The 20,054-nt window shown below is 43.4% G+C and overlaps 1 protein-coding gene across 3 annotated transcripts in view; it reads right to left on the bottom strand.

Annotated features, from left to right (window-relative positions):
* Positions 1-20,054, bottom strand: part of LOC119969233 (splicing factor SWAP) — a 152,004-nt gene that overhangs the window by 113,942 nt on the left and 18,008 nt on the right. For 2 of the 3 annotated variants that reach the window (XM_038802691.1, XM_038802600.1), the window contains exons 5-9: positions 17,179-17,404; positions 15,724-15,836; positions 12,715-12,856; positions 4,399-4,630; positions 1,623-1,754 (exon numbers count right to left, since the gene is read on the bottom strand). In XM_038802691.1, coding sequence (XP_038658619.1) covers positions 1,623-1,754; positions 4,399-4,630; positions 12,715-12,856; positions 15,724-15,836; positions 17,179-17,404 — 845 coding nt within the window. The remainder of the gene's footprint in view (positions 1-1,622; positions 1,755-4,398; positions 4,631-12,714; positions 12,857-15,723; positions 15,837-17,178; positions 17,405-20,054) is intronic. The other variant, XM_038802783.1, reaches the window with a different exon arrangement.

Here is a 20,054-nt window from a genome sequence, read left to right as displayed (position 1 = left end):
TTCCGGCAAGAAACGGCCAGAGAGCACCCTGCAAGCACACCGGATGTCAAGCACCCTCCAGGTAGGTGCTTTCGGTGCCAAATCACGGATCAGTGTTGCTTCCATTTTCCAGCCGCTGGCAAGTAAGGTAAGTGAACTGTGAAGATGGTTTTCTTAAAGTTAGAGACGGCCAGAGACTCAAAAAAGCAGCTTACCTACTGGACAGCATCTCAGAACAGAACCTGCTCGACATAGCTACTCAGAAGAGTCCAGGGCAGGACAGTTGAGTGCTAGTGTTGCTCCAGGGCCTCTTGTTAACAGCCTACAAAGAAGAAGCTTAACTCGGGAACAAAGCTATATATAAAGAGGATTTCTTGAGGGACGGTTTTGTCAATCGTGCCAATGCAAATAAGGATGCAAAGCCAATGTGTGTTATATGCAAAGAAGTACTATCAAATGAGAGACGTTTCAGATTTTGAAAGAGAAATGGTGGGTGAAAAATTCCTTTTACGGTTGAGACCGCAGAGTCAGTTATTAACTTTAGAGCTGACTAAGGCTGACTAAAGCTGTAGCTGACCTGTAAAACCGCATTAAAAGCATGGCAAAAGCCCACGAGGTTGTCAGAATTCTGGGGTAGCATCTTCCAGGAGGAGCCAGTGCTGAGTAAAGCAAACATTTTGCCCTTCACAACGACCTACACGTTTGAGGTTGGATTTTCCGTTTTCGTAAAGATGAAGTCAGCACAAAGGAACTGGCTGAAGTCTGCGCCTTATCCATTTCCTCCCGCAATCTTTTATGTTAAACACAGAGATGGAAAATTTCTGAATAGCCAGTCTTGCATGCCTTGCGTCATTTGACTTAATAATGAACAAGTATGGAAACCTATCTATAGAATAGTCCCTCTCATCATTTAAGTAACCCGATCAATTGGCTCAATCTTCTTTCTTCAAGTAAAACGTTCCAGCAGTCTGTCCTTAAAATTCAAAAATGTCACAGTATCACCGTAACCATTTTTCACTCCATTATATCCACATCTTTGTGATGAAACCGATACGGCACGTTAGCACTGTTGCTTCACAGCTCCAGGGTCCCAGGTTCGATTCCCGGCTTGGTTCAGTGATTGTGCCGAGTTTGCACGTTCCTCCTGTGTGTGCATGGGTTTCCTCTGGGTGCTCCGGTTTGCTCCCACAGTCCAAAGATGTGCAGGTTAGGTGGATTGGCCATGCTAAATTGCCCTTAATGTCCAAAAAAAGGTAAGGTGGGATAGGGTGGAAAATGTGGGCTTGAGTAGCGTGCTCTTTCTAAGGGCCAATGCAGACTTGATGGACTGAATGGCCTCCTTCTGCACCGTAAATTCTATAAAAATGGAGCCTCGAAAATGAGCTATTCTATTTTGTTTTGCATACAAATGCCCAGCGTTGTACCCAGACATTTGACTTATGTCACATTGAGCAAATATTTAGTGAAATTTTCGGCCAGCACAGGTTTATTTCCCCCTTGTCTTTGAATGAAAATCCATCCATTGCACATGAAGGGTGATCTGGAGCCGTGACCTATCGAATTCATATTATACTCGAATGGCAAACAGCGTGTATATCATACATAATGCAACAAGTTTCAATTATTGCAAAGTGATTTCTTACCGCGTATCATTCTTGTCTCTTACACTGGTTTCAAATTTGGTACCATTCCTGGATACATATTCAGCCAGCTTGTCAATGACAGGTTGGATATCAGGAGGAGGAGGAATAATAACAGGGGCAACAGTTGTGGCACTGTAAGGTAGAACACAGGCACGTTACACAAGAAAAGCAGTACATGGATGACACAAAGATAGCACATTGCATCTTTCTCACAATGTATGAGAAATAGCAGCCTTTAATCCTCAAGATACCAAAAATTCTCTCCCTCAAATCAAAAAGGACAACTTTTGGTGACAATACAAATGCTGGTTACTACAGCATCTTTTATAACAGCTATCTGATAACATTTGGTATGGTTTAAAGTGAATCAAAGGGCACACTGTTTTGTAACTGGGATGTTATTATAGAACATAGAACAGTGCAGCACAGAACTGGCCCTTCGGCCCTCGATGTTGTGCCGAGCATTGTCCGAAACCAAGGTCAAGCTATCCCACTCCCTGTCATTCTGGTGCGCTCCATGTTCCTATCCAATAACCGCTTCAAAGTTCCTAAAGTGTCCGACTCCACTATCACAGCAGGCAGTCCATTCCACACCCTAACCACTCTCTGAGTAAAGAACCTACCTCGGACATCCCTCCTATATCTCCCACCCTGAATGTTATAGTTATGCCCTCTTGTAACAGCTACATCCACCCGAGGAAATAGTCTCTGAACGCCCACTCTTGTCTATCCCCCTCATCATCGTATAAACCTCTATTAAGTCGCCTCTCATCCTCCTCCACTCCAAAGAGAAAAGCCCTAGCGCCCTCAACCTTTCTTCATAAGACCTATCCTGCAAACCAGTCAGCTCCTGGTAAATCTCCTTTGCATCCTTTCCAATGCTTCCACATCCTTCCTCTAATGAGGTGACCAGAACTGCACACAATACTCCAAGTGTGGTCTCACCAGGGTCATGTACAGTTGCAGCATAAACTCAAGCCCCCGTTAATAAACACTAACACACTATAGGCCTTCTTCATGGCTCTATCAACTTGAGTGGCAACCTTCAGAGATCTGTGGACATGAACCCCAAGATCTCTCTGTTCCTCCACATTCCTCAGAACCCTGCCGTTGACCCCGTAATCCACATTCAAATTTTTTCTACCAAAATGAATCACCTCGCAACAATTAATCTCTTATGTAGGCTCTTAAGACATAAATCAGTAACATTGTCTCTCTCCTTCCAACTATCATCCCTCATTATTTGCTATTCTTGATCATGTCACTCCAGGGTCATTTTAAATTCCTTTGTCTGGCAGACAAGTTAAAATGGAGCGGCTCAGAATTTGTGCTCTATTCCCACCTCTTGCTGTTTTTTCCAGCAGTATAGTTGCCTGCCTGACTCAGGCACCCTCATTAATATATGATTTAAGAGAAAATTTTAACGCCACAAATGAGTGGGGAGGCCAATTACAAACAAAGTATTTCGAGGAGCAGGAGGCAGACCTTGTCTATGTTCTATAAAAGATGCATCTTAATCTCATTTTTGAAGAGTCACGAGAAGAGCAGGGCTGCTGCTGCCTTTGGCTTGTTTCCCCTCAGCCATGAGAACTTGTGAAACACTCACCACTCATCTCACCCAAGTGTCCACCAAATCACTCGTGTTTATCTGTCGGTAATCAACCAGGTACCTCTTCAGACTTGGTTCCGTGGACAACTGGTCACCTTGTCATGTAGGAGCTCACGTTATTCCTCAATTCTCCCAGGGAAGCTCCGATGAGAGTGCCTCACTAAATTTCCACCCAAACGTTAAAAGTTTCCCTTCTGGTTTTGTCTTCTAGTCTCTTTTCTCCACTCATTTGCATCGTGGGTTCCATTTTGTTTACTGCTTTGCGTTCATTGCGCTTTTTCTGGCCCCTCAGACTCAGAACACACCCCCTGCCAAGTTTTTTTGTTTTTCTCCCAAACCATTTGTACAGATCTTGCATACTCCTTTTACTACTATCATTTTTGGAGCTCAAAATCTGCATCAAGATTGTAGCCAACCTGTACAAAGTTTGAGCTGGCAGTGAGTTCAGGCAGTGGCAAGCTGTCCAGGATGTAGTGGAATGTATGTGAGTGAGGGAAGTCTAAAAGCGTGAAGCAAGCGTCTGGAGGTCGGACATGGGGTTGCAACCTGGGACTGGGAGTACACTTTGGGAATAAGATCTGGGGAAGTGGCATGGGTGCAGCATCAAATTAATTCACCCAATATTTTTCGAAGGACAGGAAAGGTGAGACCAAGGTGACAGGAGAAGGAAAGATAGTTCACCATAAAATAGTTTGGCTTTTACCATCATTTAGGAAAATTCACATTTTCACAAAGGCGTGTATTTTCTCCCCCAAAATACTGCAGGCTTAACCAAAATGTTCCTGTCAGATTTCAACTCTATTCTTTCCTCCAATAAACTCTCCTCTTTTTTACTTCATTTTTTTAAAATTAAGCTTTCTCTGATGTATTATGCAGCTTACTTTTGCATCAATGAAGAACTTTGACCACATATCAGAGGTTTAGTGAAGAAGGGAGACTGCATTTTACTGATTCTAACTGAAGTGAAGAGATCCACTGTAGTTAAAGCAGCAATCCAGTTCAATAGTGCACACTCAGATAAACTAGATTAACGTTGGCTTCGTTTGGAGAATTAGAATGCTCAATTCCTGACAAACCCATAGAGGTGACCCTAAGTAAATTACCACAGCTCATTTCCACAAGTTTAAACTAAGGAAAGCTAATAGGTTGAAATTTAAAATGTCCCACCTGACTGTGGTTGTCGAAGAAGGAACCTGGATACTACTGCTGTCACCTTCGGTGTGTGGTGGGGTAGTTCCAGAAGATGGAGGTACAGATGTCCCAGTTGCAGTTTCGACAGCCACCTCTGAAGGCAAGGCGCTATAATAACCAGAGACCTCCATTCCCGGAGGTGGCGGCGTCATGCAGTATGTACCATCGGGCATCATGTAATATCCATAATACATGGTCGTCACTGCTGCTGTAACACAAGATACTTGATTAAACTTGTATCCAGTTACTCTTCCCATGCTCACAGAATGTTCCAAGAGTTATAATGGAACTGTCATTTTTCATCATTGCTTGGTGCTTTTACTTAACAGTACATCTTCAGATGCTTAACCACTATCATATAAAGTTGTTTAAATATTTCTTAGACTGCAATGCTAAAATCACCGAAATACACTATTAGATCTGTTACATCTAAAAATGTTAGCAAACTAAACTTGTTTTTAAAAAATCCTACCATAATCCTAAATCAATTTTTGATAAATTAAGTCTTTCACTTGTCAGGATTCAACTACAGCTCCGAAACAATTCACTTGATGCAAATTTCCTCATTAAATCAATGCTGATTATCTATCCAAGTACTACAAGATGGATTGCATCTTCACTCAACTAGTCTTTTTGGCTTTACTAACTGAATTGCCTGACTGCAGTGTCAAAGGATGACTAAGGATCAAACCTCATTACGCCTGGAGTGGAATGCATTTGTTCATCAAGTTGCTGTCAATTTTGTTTCGAAGCAACAATCAATTCTAATAAAAAGCTTACATTTGTTAACTTAATCAGGTGGGGTGGTGGAGGACATTCCGATCCCAGATCAATTTACAGGGCAAGACTACGAGAATCTAAACTTTAACACTCATGCTCCCCCCCACCCTCCTCCCCACCTCTGCTCCACAAGGCAGAGTATTCCCCTGCCGCTGCTTTCTTTGTATTATAACATACCTATCCTAAACAACTGGAAGACATGAAAACAATCATGATGATAAGATCAATACCCTACATTCTAGGTAAATATAATCCAGACAGAATATTGCATTACCGTATACCAATATACATCCATAGCCTTAGAGATTCAAAGCCGAGACACAGAACATTTGTAATGGGTCAATAATTGAAGCTGAGTATTAACTAAAAGCCTTATAATCCTATTTAAAGCATCACTAATTGTTAGGGGTCAAAAGCAGGTCAATACTAAGGGTGGAAAACCTACTACTTTTGCTGAGGGAGAAAGATCACCATCCATCTTGCATACCAAAAGCACAAACAGCTGCAACAGAGATTACGCATTTAAATCTTCCCACTCCAAATGTTAATATTGATACAAACGCAGTTTATCAAAAGCTAATCTATTCCCAACAATTATTACTTAAATGACATGTTCCAAGTTCTACGGAATGTTTAGCAGAGTAAATATTTTAATATTAGTAACACTAACACTCTCTTGGCTGATTTCCTTAGATATTTAGATCACTAAGTGATTTTTGATGATGTAAAAACAAAGTTGATTCACACCTAGGATCTTCCATATTCAACCTTCTTTGGAACCCAGGAATATAGCACATAAAAGGCTTAAAAAGGCAGGATAGGTTTAAAAAGAGAGTGAGACAATTCACCATTCCCACCAATGAAAATCTATCTAATACAGCTCATAATAAAGAATCTCCCATTAAATTATTTCAAACTTATTTTGCTCACCATAAATATAAGCAGAGGACCATGGGGCTGCACTGCTGCCTCACAGCGCCAGGGACCCGGGTTCAATTCCAACCTTGGGCAACTGTCTGTGTGGAGCTTGTACATTCTTCCCGTGCATGTGTAGGTTTCCTCCAGGTGTTCAGGTTTCTTCCCACAGTCCAAAGATGTGGACTGTGGGAGATCATGACTGTGGATTGGCCATGATAAATTGTCCCTTTGTGTCCAAACGTTGAGGTGGGGTTATGGGGATAGGGCAGAGCTTGGGCCAGGATGGGGCACTCTTTCGGAGGGTCAGTAGATGTGATGGGCCGAATGGCCTCCTTCTGCACTGTACAGATTCTATGATAAAACTCGCTAGTTCTATGATGATAAACCAGGAGGTGTAAGGGATGTAGCACTAGCAGTAGTTTCCAATTGCTCCAGTAAAAATTGAACACAGGCACGATGTGCTGTAAATTTCTATGGGTAGACAGTGGCTGGCACACAACTTGACTTCAATAGCATTACCATCGCTGAATCCCCCACAATCAACATCCTGGGGGTTACCATTAATCTGAAACTGAACTAGACTAGACATGTAATACTTTGACTGCCCGGGCAGGTCAAAGGCTAAGAGTCCTATGGCGAGTAACTCACCTCCTGACCCCTCAAAGCCTGTCAATCAACTACAGGGCACAAGTCAGAAGTGTAATGGAATACTCTCCACCTGCCCGGATGAGTACAGCTCCAACAACACTCAAGAAGCTCCACACCATCCAGGACAAAGCAGCCACTTGATTGCTCCTCCTTCCACAAATATTCAATCCCTCCACCACCATTGAACAGTGGCAGCCGTGTGCACCATCTACAAGATGCACTGCAGAAACTCACCAAGGTTCCTTAGGCAGCACCTTCCAAACCCACGACCACTACCATCCAGAAGGACAAGAGCAGCAGATATCTGGGAACCCCACCACCTGGAGGTTCCCCTCCAAGTCAGTCACCACCTTGACTTGGAATATATCGCCGTTCCTTTGCTGTTGCTGGGAGAAAATCTTGGAAATCTCTCCCTAACAGCACAGTGGGTGCACCTACACCTGAAGGACTGCAGCAGTTCAAGAAGGCAACTCACCACCACCTTCTGAAGGACAACTAGGGATGGGCAATAAATGCTGGCCTAACCAACAACACCCACATCCCGTAAATGAATTTTAAAAAACTTGGTGCACAAAAACTACAACTGCAATACACTAAGTGTATTGACATGCAACGTATGCAAGTCCTACTTGTGACAATAAAAATTATTATTGTATTCACCTTCCCAAGCTTTTTCCCTCAGACTTATTATTCCTTCCTAATGTGCAATAGGACGTTGTACGCTCATCAATACAAAATTGTGTTGCCATCAAGTATGCAGTTACTCCAAACCTGGAGGAGCAGTGGATTCAGAGGAGACAGCTCGGAAATTAGAAAATGAGTTGGAAAAAGTATACAAGTGCACAGTGGAAGGTCAAACAAATTTAACACAAATACAAATGGAAAGTACAGAAGTTAAGAGACCCCATGAATCTTGGTTGACTTGACAGTCAACGTGCCAAAACACGCAGAGAAGAAATCAACGGAGCAAACGGAGCATAACCCAAACAATAAGAGTAAAAGTCAGTGGAGATTATTGGGGGCGCCAATGAGGAAAGTTTGTGAATAAAGGTTTTGGTAGACCTGGTAATTGACAGTATGCGTTAAACAAAGCTGAACTGGGCTGAATACTGTTGAGATGTGCAGAGTTTTGATCAGCTTGAGCAAGTGCAGAGTACTCCAGTCAGACTGGATGCTGAGTGTTCAGTTCAGTGCTGGTCAGAGACAACATAACTCTGGACACATGCAGAGAGTTGAGATTTCGGAGGAAGGCTTTAGGAACTTGGGTTTTGCAGGCGACAAAGCACGCTGATAGTGCGATCTTACTGAAGCATAGAAGGTAACAAGTATGGAAAACTTAAATCCAGAAAGTAGCTTAAAACTAAAAAATCGGAGTAGGACAAGTGTTCAAACTAATCTACAACAATCTGCGGACAGTTCTCATGAAGTTCATACAAAGAGTGATTGGCACATGCAATGGTCTGCCAGATAGAGCAGTGATATAATGAAATGCATGAACCAAGATGGGCAGCAAGGGTAAACCTGGTAATTACAGGCCAGTTAATCCAACATTAATGGTAGAGAAATTATTGGAAACAATTCTTAGGGACAGGATTAATCAACACTTGGAAAGGCAGGGATTGACCAGGGATAGTCACCACGGATTTGTTGGTGGGAGATCCTGTCTAACTAAGTTAATTGAGATTTTTGAAGGTAACTAAATATATTGATGAGGGTAGTGCGGTTGATGTGGTTTACATGGACTTCAGTAAGGCCTGTGACAAGGTCCCACACGGAAGGCTGGTTCAAAAGGTGGGAGCCAATGGGATCCAAGGCCTTTTTCTGATTGGCAGGAGTGACTTGTGGGTACCGCAGGGATCTGTGCCAGGACCCCAACTGTTCACCTTATATATTAATGACTTGGGACAAGGGAAATAAATGTATTATCTCCAGATTTGCAGACGCTAAAAAATTGGGTGGCAGGGTAAACTGTGAAGAGGATGTAGAAATAGTTGAGTAGGATTTGGACAGGCTGAGTGAGTGGGCATTTGCATGGCAGTATCATGTCCCTTCTAGGTAACACACTATCTTGATCTGAACAGATATCATTCCTAGGGCTGCACGGTGGCATTCAGCATTGCTCCCTATGGCGCTGAGGATTCAATCCCAGCCCCGGGCCACTGTTCGTAAAATCATAAAAATTTACAATGCAGAAGGAGGCCATTCGGTCTGCACCGGCCCTTGGAAAGAGCTCCCCACCCAAGCCAACACCTCCACCCTATCCGTATAAAATTCCACCTGCACATCTCCTGTCCCACCAGGGGCAACAACACTCTTGACCACTGCTACTCAAAAATCAAGGGCACCTACCGTTCCATCCCCCGACCGCACTTTGGGAAATCAGACAATAAGACGGTGCTCCTTCTCCCCGCAAACAAGCAGAAACTCAAGCGGGAGAACCCAGCTAAGAAGGTTGTGCAGTGCTGGTCCGAGGAAACAGAAGAGCTCTTACGTGACTGCTTAGAGACAGTGAACTGGTCCATATTTAAGAACTCAGCCACCAACTTAAATGAGTATGCCACCACCATCACAGACTTCATCAGCAAATGTCTGGACGACTGCGTGCCAAAGAAAGCAATACATACGTTCACCAACCGGAAACCATGGCTCAATCACGAGATTGATTCCCTACTGAAGGACAGATCTGAGGGGTTCAAGTCAGACGACCCTGACCTATATAAGAAATCCAGGTACGGCCTCCGCAAAGCCACCCGAAATGCCAAGAGAATATCAAGAGAGAATATCAACCCAAGCTAGTCAAGACAAGACACTCGGCGATTGTGGCAAGGACTAAACAACATAACGGACTACAAAGTGAAGCCGAGCAGTATCTCTGGCAGCAGCGCACCCCTCCCCGATGAACTCAATGCATTCTATGCTCGATTCGAGCAGGTAACCAACAATCCGCTATCGAGTGCCCCAGCAGCCCATAACTCACCCAAACCCACCATCACAGCTTCCAAAGTCAGATCGGCCTTCCTGAAAGTGAACCCTCGAAGGCGACAGGCCCGGACAGGATTCCTGGTCGTGCACTCAGAGCCTGCGCGGACCAGCTGGCAGAGGTTTTCACGGACATCTTTAACCTCTCCGCACAGACAGTGACCCAAGCCGGAAATGGAACCTGGGATTCTGCAGACCTCCACTCCGAGGTCCCCACCTGCTTCAAGAAGACCACCATTATACTGGTGCCAAAGAAGAACCAGGCAACGTGGCCCTGACTTTAGTCGTAATGAAGTGCTTCGAGAGGTTGATCATGAAGCGCATCACCTCCACACTCCCAGAACACCTTGATCCACTGCAATTCAGAAACCTTCGCAACCGGTCCACAGCAGACGCCATTTCCCTGGCCCAAACTCATCCGTAGAGCATCTCGACAGCAAGGACCCCTACAACAGACTCCTATTTATTGACTACAGCTCCTCCTTCAACACCATAATCCCAGCCAAGCTCATATCAAAGCTCCAAAACCTAGGACTTGGCTCTCCACTCTGCTACTGGATCCTCGACTTTCTGACCAACAGACCAAAATCAGTAAGAATGAACAGTAAGAAGTCTTACAACACCAGGTTAAAGTCCAACAGGTTTGATTCAAACACGAGCTTTCGGAGCGCGGCTCCTTCCTCAGGTGAAGGAATGAGTAAGAATGAGTAAGGAATCAGTAAGAATGAACACCAACACCTCCTCCACAATAGTCCTCAATACCGGTGCCCCGCAAGGCTGCGCACTTAGCCCCCTACTCTACTCCCTGTACACACACGACTGCCTGGCAAAATTTGGTTCCAACTCCATCTACAAGTTTGCTGACGATACGACCATAGTGGGCCGGATCTCGAATAACGACGAGTCAGAATAAAGGAGGGAGATAGAGAACCTAGTGGAATGGTGCAGAGACAACAATCTCTCCCTCAATGCCAGCAAAACTAAAGAACTGGTCATTGACTTCAGGAAGCAAAGTACTGTACACACCCCTGTCAGCATCAACGGGGCCGAGGTGGAGATGGTTAGCAGTTTCAAATTCCTAAGGGTGCACATCTCCAAAAATCTGTCCTGGTCCACCCACGCGACACTACCACCAAGAAAGCACAACAGCGCCTATACTTCCTCAGGAAACTAAGGAAATTTGGCATGTCCACATTAACCCTTACCAACTTTTACAGATGCACCATAGAAAGCATCCTATCTGGCTGCATCACAGCCTGGTATGGCAACTGCTCGGCCCAGGACCGCAAGAAACTTCGGAGAGTTGTGAACACTGCCCAGTCCATCACACAAACCTGCCTCCCATCGCCATTGACTCCATTTACACCTCCCGCTGCCTGGGGAAAGCGGGCAGCATAATCAAAGACCCCTCCCACCCGGCTTACTCACTCTTCCAACTTCTTCCATTGGGCAGGAGATACAGAAGTCTGAGAACACGCACGAACAGACTCAAAAACAGCTTCTTCCCCGCTGTTACCAGACTCCTAAATGACCCTCTTATGGACTGACCTCATTAACACTTCACCTTGTATGCTTCATCTGATGCCGGTGTTTATGTAGTTATATTGTATACCTTGCGTTGCCCTATTATGTATTTTCTTTTATTCCCTTTTCTTCCCATGTACTTAATGACCTGTTGAGCTGCTCGCAGAAAAATATTTTCACTGTACCTTGGTATACGTGGCAATAAACAAATCCAATCCAATCCAACCCAGTAACCTAACCTAACTTTTATGAACACTAAGAGCAGTTTATCGTGGCCAATCCATCTAACCCCGCACATCTTTGGACTGCGAGGAAACCGGAGCACCCGGATGAAACCCACGCAGACACGGGGAGAACGTGCAAACGCCGCACAGACAGTGACCCACGCCGGGAATGGAACCTGGGACTCTGGCGCTGTGAAGCCACAGTGCTCACCACTATGTTACAGGCGGCTCGGGGCTTTTCACATTAACTTCATTGAAGCCTACTTGTGGGGCAGCAGGGTAGCATGGTGGTTAGCATAAATGCTTCACAGCTCCAGGGTCCCAGGTTCGATTCCCGGCTGGGTCACTGTCTGTGTGGAGTCTGCACGTCCTCCCACTGTGTGCGTGGGTTTCTTCCGGGTGCTCCGGTTTCCTTCCACAGTCCAAAGATGTGCGGGTTAGGTGGATTGGCCATGCTAAATTGCCCGTAGTGTCCTAATAAAAGTAAGGTTAAGGGGGGGGGTTGTTGGGTTACGGGTATAGGGTGGATACGTGGGTTTGAGTAGGGTGATCATGGCTCGGCACAACATTGAGGGCCGAAGGGCCTGTTCTGTGCTGTACTGTTCTATGTTCTATGTTACTGTGTGGAGTTTGCATATTCTCTCAGTGTCGTCGGGGTTTCAACCCCACAACCCCAAGATGTGCAGGTTAGATGGAAAAAAACATAATTGGGAACTCTGAATTATTGGAAAAAAAATTACCATTCCTTCATTGTGGTTTAGTGCAGTGGGCTAAACAGCTGGCTTTTAATGCAGAACAAGGCCAGCAGCGCGGGTTCAATTCCGTAGCGGCCTCCCCGAACAGGTGCCGGAATGTGGCGACTCGGGGCTTTTCACATTAACTTCATTGAAGCCTACTTGTGACAATAAGTGATTATTATTGTAGCTGGGTCGAAATCCTGGAACTCCTTATGCAACAGCGGTATGAATTACCTTCACAACGCAGACCCCTCTTCTCCAGAGTTGCCAGAGGTGGTGTTAAATACTGAACTTATCAGAGATATTCACATCTTGGAGAATGATCCCATTAAAAAAGGAATTACTTGCCAACACGTATGCAACAGGCTTACACATGAATAAATGTCTTTAAGATATGGTGGCAGAAAAATGGATGAAGAAAATAAATCTATTAAATTGGCATCAAATTTAGTTTCAGAAATAGCCCTTTTCTCCATACTTACAATCCGCAGCAGTGTATTCTACTGTGCCCACTACTGCTTCCGAACTGTCAGATTCTTGCTGTTTTTGTAGATTTTTGGCATCTGCTTTCACTTTACGTACTAACGCTGCAAGAGGGTGGTCTGGATCCATTACTTTCAGAGGCTAGAATAAATAAAGCATTAATCACAATGCTGGTAACCAGCATTTTGGGCCACAGATATACCAATTTGTTTTGCAAACTACTGTAAACAGGTTTTGACTTTTGTTATCTTACTCAAACAATGTACAATGGTCCACTTGGATTAGATCACATTTGCCAGGTGCTAGACTTCAGCTCAGACCATAAATTAATAGTGTAAATGGCAAGAGGTGGACAGTTACTTAGGTGAGTTCAAGAAAACTTTCTAGATGTTTTCTGACTCAAAACAGTAAAGAGGTATTGCTGAATCTGGTTCTGGGGAATGGGCTTGGTTAAGTATCAACAGGAGATCAAATGGGGAACAATAATCACAGAATCATACGGTTTAGATTAGTTATGAAAAAGGATAAGGAATAATACAGAGCAAAAATGATTAATTGCAGGAGGGCCAACTTTGGGACGGCACAGTGGTTAGCACTGCTGCATCACAGCTCCTGGGTTCAATTCCGGCCTCGGGTGACTGTCTGTGCAAAGTCTGCACTTCCTCCCCATGCCTGCGTGGGTTTCCTCCGGGTGCACAGGTTTCCTCCCACATTCCAAAGATGGATATCCAAAGATAGGTGGATTGGCCATGCTAAATTGCCCCATAGTTTCCAAAAGGTTGGTGGGGTTACTGGGTTGCAGGCTTGGGCTTCAGTAGGATGCTCTTTCCAAGGTTCTGCATAGGCTTGATGGGCAAAATAGCCTCCTTCTGCATTGTAAATTCTATAGCAAGGTGAGAACAGAAATTGTGCAAGTACACTGGAATCAAAGATTAGCTGGCAAAACTGCAATTTATCACTGGGCTGCCGTGAGTGTAGATAGTTCAGGTACATTCCCAGGAAGGAGGATCAAAACCAGAGCTTCATGGATGACAAGATAGCATAAGGTGAAGCAGAAAAAGACTGCATCTGGCAGATGTTAGGCTGGCTGGACATAGGAAAGTTAACGGGATATGAAACAAGAAATGAGAGGCAAAAGAGACAGTTTGCTAATCTAGAAGTCTCATAGATATATAAAAAGTAAAATGCTAGGAAAGCAGGTGGGATCAATTAGGAACCAAAAACGGGATTTACACATGGAGGAAGAGGACATGGCCAGTATTAAATCAATGCTTTGCACCCCAACAGGTCAATGTGATGCATTTAGTGTACCTGAAGGAAGTTGGCATACTTGTCGCTTTAGTGTTCTAGTTTGCTTATCATTTTCCACACGCATCCCTCTCTTCCTTTACCTCGCCTTTCCATGCAAGTGCAGTAGCTGTCCTTTCTCACCATTTAAGGCCTCAAACACTCTTTCCAAGTGAAACAGCGATTTACTTGTACTTAGTTCAATTTAATGTACTGCATTCATTGCTCATGATGTGGTCTCCTCCACACGGGGGAGACCAAACGCAGACTGGGTGGCTGCTTTGTGGAACACCTCTGTTCCATACACAAGCGTGACCACAAGCTTCTGGTTACTTGTCATCTTAATCTTCCACCTGACTCCATAGTGATCTTGCTGTCATGGCCTGCGACTGCGTTCCAGCAAAGCTCAACTCAAGCTCGAGGAACAGCACCTTATCCTTCAACTTGGTACTCATCAGCCTTCAGGATTCAACATAGAGTTTAAACAACTTAAGGTGGTCACCTCTGCCTTCTTGTGTTTTCTCCTTTTTCTGTTTGGTCAGGTCGGTCTTGTCCTGTTTTTTTTCTTCATGTCGCATTCAGATGGTTACGATGTAGCCATTCAGCCTCTTTTGGATACCACCTTTGTTTCTTTACTAAACCCATCGCTACTCTCCGGCTGTTGTACCATTAAATCCTTTGTTATTTAATCTCTCCAGCCCCCACCCTATCACATAGCTTCCCTTTTATTATTCCTGCCCCATCCCCTCCTTTCATTGGCTTAAAACTTTAACATTTCTATCTTCAATTCTGATGAAAGGTGGCCCAGACCCGGACCATTTCTCTCCCCAGACACTGCCCAACCTGCGGGCTATTTCCAGCATTGATAGTTTTATTTAAGGTTGGGAGGAAGTTTGACCAAGTGTTTAAATCATGGGGAATCTGGACAAAGAAGATAAGGAGAAACCGTTCTCATGGGTGGACACCGATTCAAGGCGATTGGCAAGAGAACCGAACCAAAGTTGACAGGAGGGAAAACTTTTTTATGCAGTGGCGAGTGGTTGAACTTGTGGGCGTCACCATTAGCACTGCTGCCTCACAGCACCAGTGACCCGGGTTTGATTCCCACCTCGGGTCAGCCTGTGTGGAGTTTGCACATTCTCCCTGTGTCTACGTGGATCTTCTCCGGGTGTTCCGGTTTCTCCTCTCAGTCCAAAGATGTGCAGGTTAGGTGGACTAGCCAGGCTAAATTGCCCCTTAAGTGTTCAAAAAGTTAGGTAGGGTTATTGAGTTACGGGGATAGAGTGGGTTGTGGGGTTAGGTCGGGTGTTCTTTAAGAGGGTCAGTGCAGACTCGATTGGCTGAATGGCCTCCTTCTCTACTGTAGTGATTCTATGATTCGAAGTCTGGAAGGCACTGACTGAGAGTTTGGTGAAGGCAGATTTAATTATGGCTTTTGAAAAGGAATTGGATATCTGAAGAGAAAACATTTGTGGGGTTACAGAGAAAAGACAGTGGGGTGGTTGGGACTAGTTGGTCACGGAGAGGCTGCCAGTTACAAAAGTTCATTTGACCACCTTCCATGGAATAACCATTGCGTGATTCTGTGAAATTCAAAATAAACAAGGGGTGGGGTACAGTCACTGTTGGAAACTGAGTTTTAACCATCTTAATTTATTGAAAGTCAAATTATACACTGTGTTCAAATTAAGTAACTGTAAAATCAGATCTAGTGGACTCACCCTAGTCAGTTCTTCCAATCTGGAGTTACTTTTAGAAGCAAAAAGACTAGGATGGAGATAACAGCCATCATTGTCGTCGTCATCATCATCGTCACCCGATTCGGTGAGAGATTCTGTTAACAAGATTAAAATGCGTTTCAATGGTGATATCCAAGGTAGAAATTTTTTCCTCCTTAACCGAACTTTAATGGCAAAAGCAACAGTTGTGCAACATTCTGCTGGAGAAACACAATCTTAAAGATCTGACAGAATGCAATTTCCCTGCCAATTTCTCAAATTATTTAAATATTCCATCTATCAACGTGCTTTGCGCAGGCTGGAACAGGAAGTGATTCAGCCTCTCGAGCCTGTTCTGTACCTCAACTTCATTCATCTACCTTAAGATACCAAAGACAGATTTGAAACTATTAACTGAGCTACAATCTTTTCAACCATCCACTGCATGAAGTACTCTCTTCATTTTTATATTCCGTCCCTTGTCCTGCACTTCCCAACCTTTGGAAAAGTTTTGTCTCTACCTATCCCCTCAATTCTCTCAAAATCCTAAAGACCTCAATCAAATCACCTTGTAATCCTCCATAATCCAGGGAAAATAGCCCATGCAATCTCTCCTCCTTTGGAGCCCAGTTAGCAATCTGTTGAAATTGCCCTTAGGTGTCCAAAAAAAAACGTAAGGTGGGGTTACTGGGATAGGCTGGAAGTGTGGGCTTAAATGGGGTGCTCTTTCCAAGGGCCGGTGCAGATTCGATGGGCCGAATTAACTCCTTCTTTCTGTCCTGTAAATTCTATGAAACTGCCTGGTTTATCCAATTCACTGTTTTTAAAAAAAGAGGAGATAACAGTCACATCTTGATATATCTTCATTTGGAGAAAAAATGTAAAGTCAGTGGCTTTATCATTGAATTATCAGTCCTCAGTTTTTAAAAAATTCATTCATGGACGTCACGGCAAGACCAATTTATTGCCAATCCCTTAAAACAGTGCTGCCAAACCACCTTCTTGAACTGCTGCAATCTATGTGGTGAAATGCTGTTAGAGGTGTAGTTCCAGCGATGATGAAGGGGTGGCCAACATATTCCCAAGTCAGGATGGTTTGTTACTCGGAGGAAAACTTGGAGATGGTGTCCTCATGAAGCCACTATGTTCGTCTCTAGGTGACAAGAGGTCGCAGGTTTGGAGGGTATTGTTGAAAAGACCTCAGCGAATTGCTCCAGTGCATCAGGCAGGTGGTGAATAGTCCCAACCTGGTGATTTACCAACCTCAGGTCTTACTGGGCTCTCTTAATTCACATACATAAATGCCGTGCTAATCCCGTCTCCTCCTTTACTCCCACTGAAAACCGTATTCATTCCCCAAGCAATACCATACAACTTCACACAACACAAACTCATCAAGTTGCAGAATTCCATATGGAATCAATAAAGGAATAGTGCTCAGATATAATTTAAACTTACTCCTTTTCTCATCAAATCTTTTTTCTGTCTGAACAACGTATTTTCCATCTTTCATGGTTTTGAGAATGTGCTTATAGTATGGATTCAGGTAGTGATCAAAACGCAGAAAATCAAATTGAGAGTTCCGGGCTTGTTTAGCTTTAAGCATGATTTCGAACGGCGTGCCTTGCTTGCAGACAAATTTTGCCGTGCGTTCAATGATGGCATGCATTTTGGATGTTGCAGGCTGGAGAAAGAAATGTCTACATGTCATAACTAATATTCATAAGACAATGGCATTAAAACTAGGAAGACCCAAATAAAATATTCTGCCTACAGGGGCTGGTTTAGCACAGGACTAAATAGCTGGCTTTTAAATCAGACCAAGGCAGGCCAGCAGCACGGTTCAATTCCCGTACCAACCTCCCAGAACAGGCGCCGGAATGTGACAATAAGCAATTTTCATTTCATTTTTTTTACACCGATGACAGAATTATCAGTTGCAATCCTGAACATATTGGTTAGTTCATTTAATACTGGAGATTCAAACAATCATATTACAATCAACGCACTGGAATCTAAAAATACTAACAGGTTAAATTGTTGGGACACTAAACTTCTGATGATTTTACAACCACAAATAGGCATGGGATGTGGGCATTACCAGTTGGGCGAGCACTTATTGCCCATCTCTAATTGCCATTTTAGAGGGTATTTAGGAATCAACCACATAGCTGTGGATCTGGACTCACATGTAAACCAAGGGTGGTAGATTTCTTTTCCTAAAGGCATTAACGAACCAGATGGTTCTACAACAATCGAAAATATTCCAGATTTTTATTGAATTCAAATTCCAATATCTGCCATGGTGGGATTCCAACCCGGGTCCCCTGACCATTACCCTGGGTAATCTCTGGATTATTTAGTCCAGTGATGATACCACAACACCATTGCCTCCCTGTACAAAATATATTTTCTAGTATGCGCGCAAGTCAGTTTTTTTCTCCATTTCCAATCAAACGAAGATTGGGCAATGTTGCTTGTTATTTATTTTTGCAACAAAATTGAAGGTTGGTGATATCCCACCATGGTCCAGCCCAAATAGTTTGCCAGAATAATGCACACGGACGCACCACATTCAAGTAAGATGCATTTTGTACAATGAACAAAAGCATCCACTATTATACACACACAGTTCCTAAACATTCCTACTGTATTTCTGTTGCGAATCTCTCCAGGATGCTCTGACTTCATTGAAACACTAAAGCTTTTGTCGCAAATGCAAGCTCCAACTTATTTCCTCAACAGTTACAAATGTTCAGCATACGAAAGGGAAAAACAAAATTGCTGCCAACATTTTAAAAAACCTCTTAAACTATTCATATGTCTTTTCTAGTATTTCCACAATGTTGAACTGACAGCTTTCAGCCCATTATATCTGTGCTAGCCCTTTGCCAGAGAAATTGAAAACTAATCCCACTGTCTCAAGACTCTTCCTATAACTATATTTTTCTCACTTATCCATTTTTTTCCATAAAAGATATAGACACATACACAAAAGCTAAATGCCACTGGACAACTAAGAGCAGACTAGACACAGAGATGGCATTTGAGTGTGGCAGCAAGGGCTCCAAACAAAACAAAAACGAATGGTGTTCAAAACTGAAAAGCCATGTGGTAGCTGTTGTCATACAACAGAACATACTGGAGGTGGTTAGGGACCAGGCATCATAGGCCGAGCTCCATTGCAGGAGTTTCTCAAAGAAGTATCCTCAGCCCAATCATCTTCAGATGCCTTACTGACCAGTCACAAGGTTAGGAATACAACCATTAGTTGACAATAGCTGCAATTAGACGTGGGAGCAGCCCGCCGTTCACTCGTCGTAAAATGCGATGGCGTTTACAACGGCGTGGACACTCTGCCACGGGATTGGAGAATCCCGCCCCTGATGGTTCAGTACCATTTGAATTGACCTTTTAAATTCTGACTCTGAGGAGTCACTTCAACCATAACTAATATATAAAATGTAACATTTAACAAAATTAACATGTTAATGACTTATGAAAAATTAGACATGAAATAGTCATGCCATCAATATTTATTCTCTCTACTCAAGAATACAAGCTATGTAGATGATTTAACTACCAGTAATAGTGACTCTTAGAACAGGGAACAAAATATAGCTAATTTCAAGAGGAAAGAAATAGGGCTCAGGTTTATTGGTCCCAAATTTAAGATGCATTTGTTTTTTACAAAAAGGAAAGGCTCGCGACACCAGTTTTCGAATCATTAAAATTGGTGCTAATATTGCGTATTTAGGTCAAATTAGATTTTGCGTTCCTAGACAAACCAATTTCCAGTAAAGCTTAACATGCCCGAAGAGCAGAAACCTCAACATCCATGACATAGCCTGTTTTCAATTGCTCCAATCAGTGGATAATGGACCATTTACAATGGTAATGAGCAGCAAGACAATAAAACTGGCAAGACAATAAAACTGACTGTCTAGCTCACCATGTATTAGTAATCACAAGGTTTCCTGTGGGAGGAGGTGGGGGGGGAATGAATCATATGGGCAAGCTACTAGAAGCAGCAACCCAGCAGTCCTCAGTACAGATGGAGGAGGAAACTTCTACCTGTGTTTCAATACACAAACATACAAAACATCCAATAACCCAAGGTAATTTAATAGATTTAACTGCCAATAAGTACCTGTTATAGTCTCTCACAGAAATAGGATGCTATCTGAAGACCCTTATCGTCAACGTTCAAGAGTAAATGACAAGCTTCCAATGAATCATGTGAAATATCTAGCTCGATAATCACATTTTTTAATGGCTCTCACGTTCATGAATTTACCAATAACGAACAAGATGCAAAAGCAAAAAATTTTATC

The sequence above is a fragment of the Scyliorhinus canicula genome, chromosome 1 (genome assembly GCF_902713615.1).
Source record: "Scyliorhinus canicula chromosome 1, sScyCan1.1, whole genome shotgun sequence".
Classification (NCBI taxonomy): domain Eukaryota; kingdom Metazoa; phylum Chordata; class Chondrichthyes; order Carcharhiniformes; family Scyliorhinidae; genus Scyliorhinus; species Scyliorhinus canicula.
Note: the sequence above shows the minus strand (reverse complement) of the source record. Positions and strands in the feature narration are given on the sequence as shown.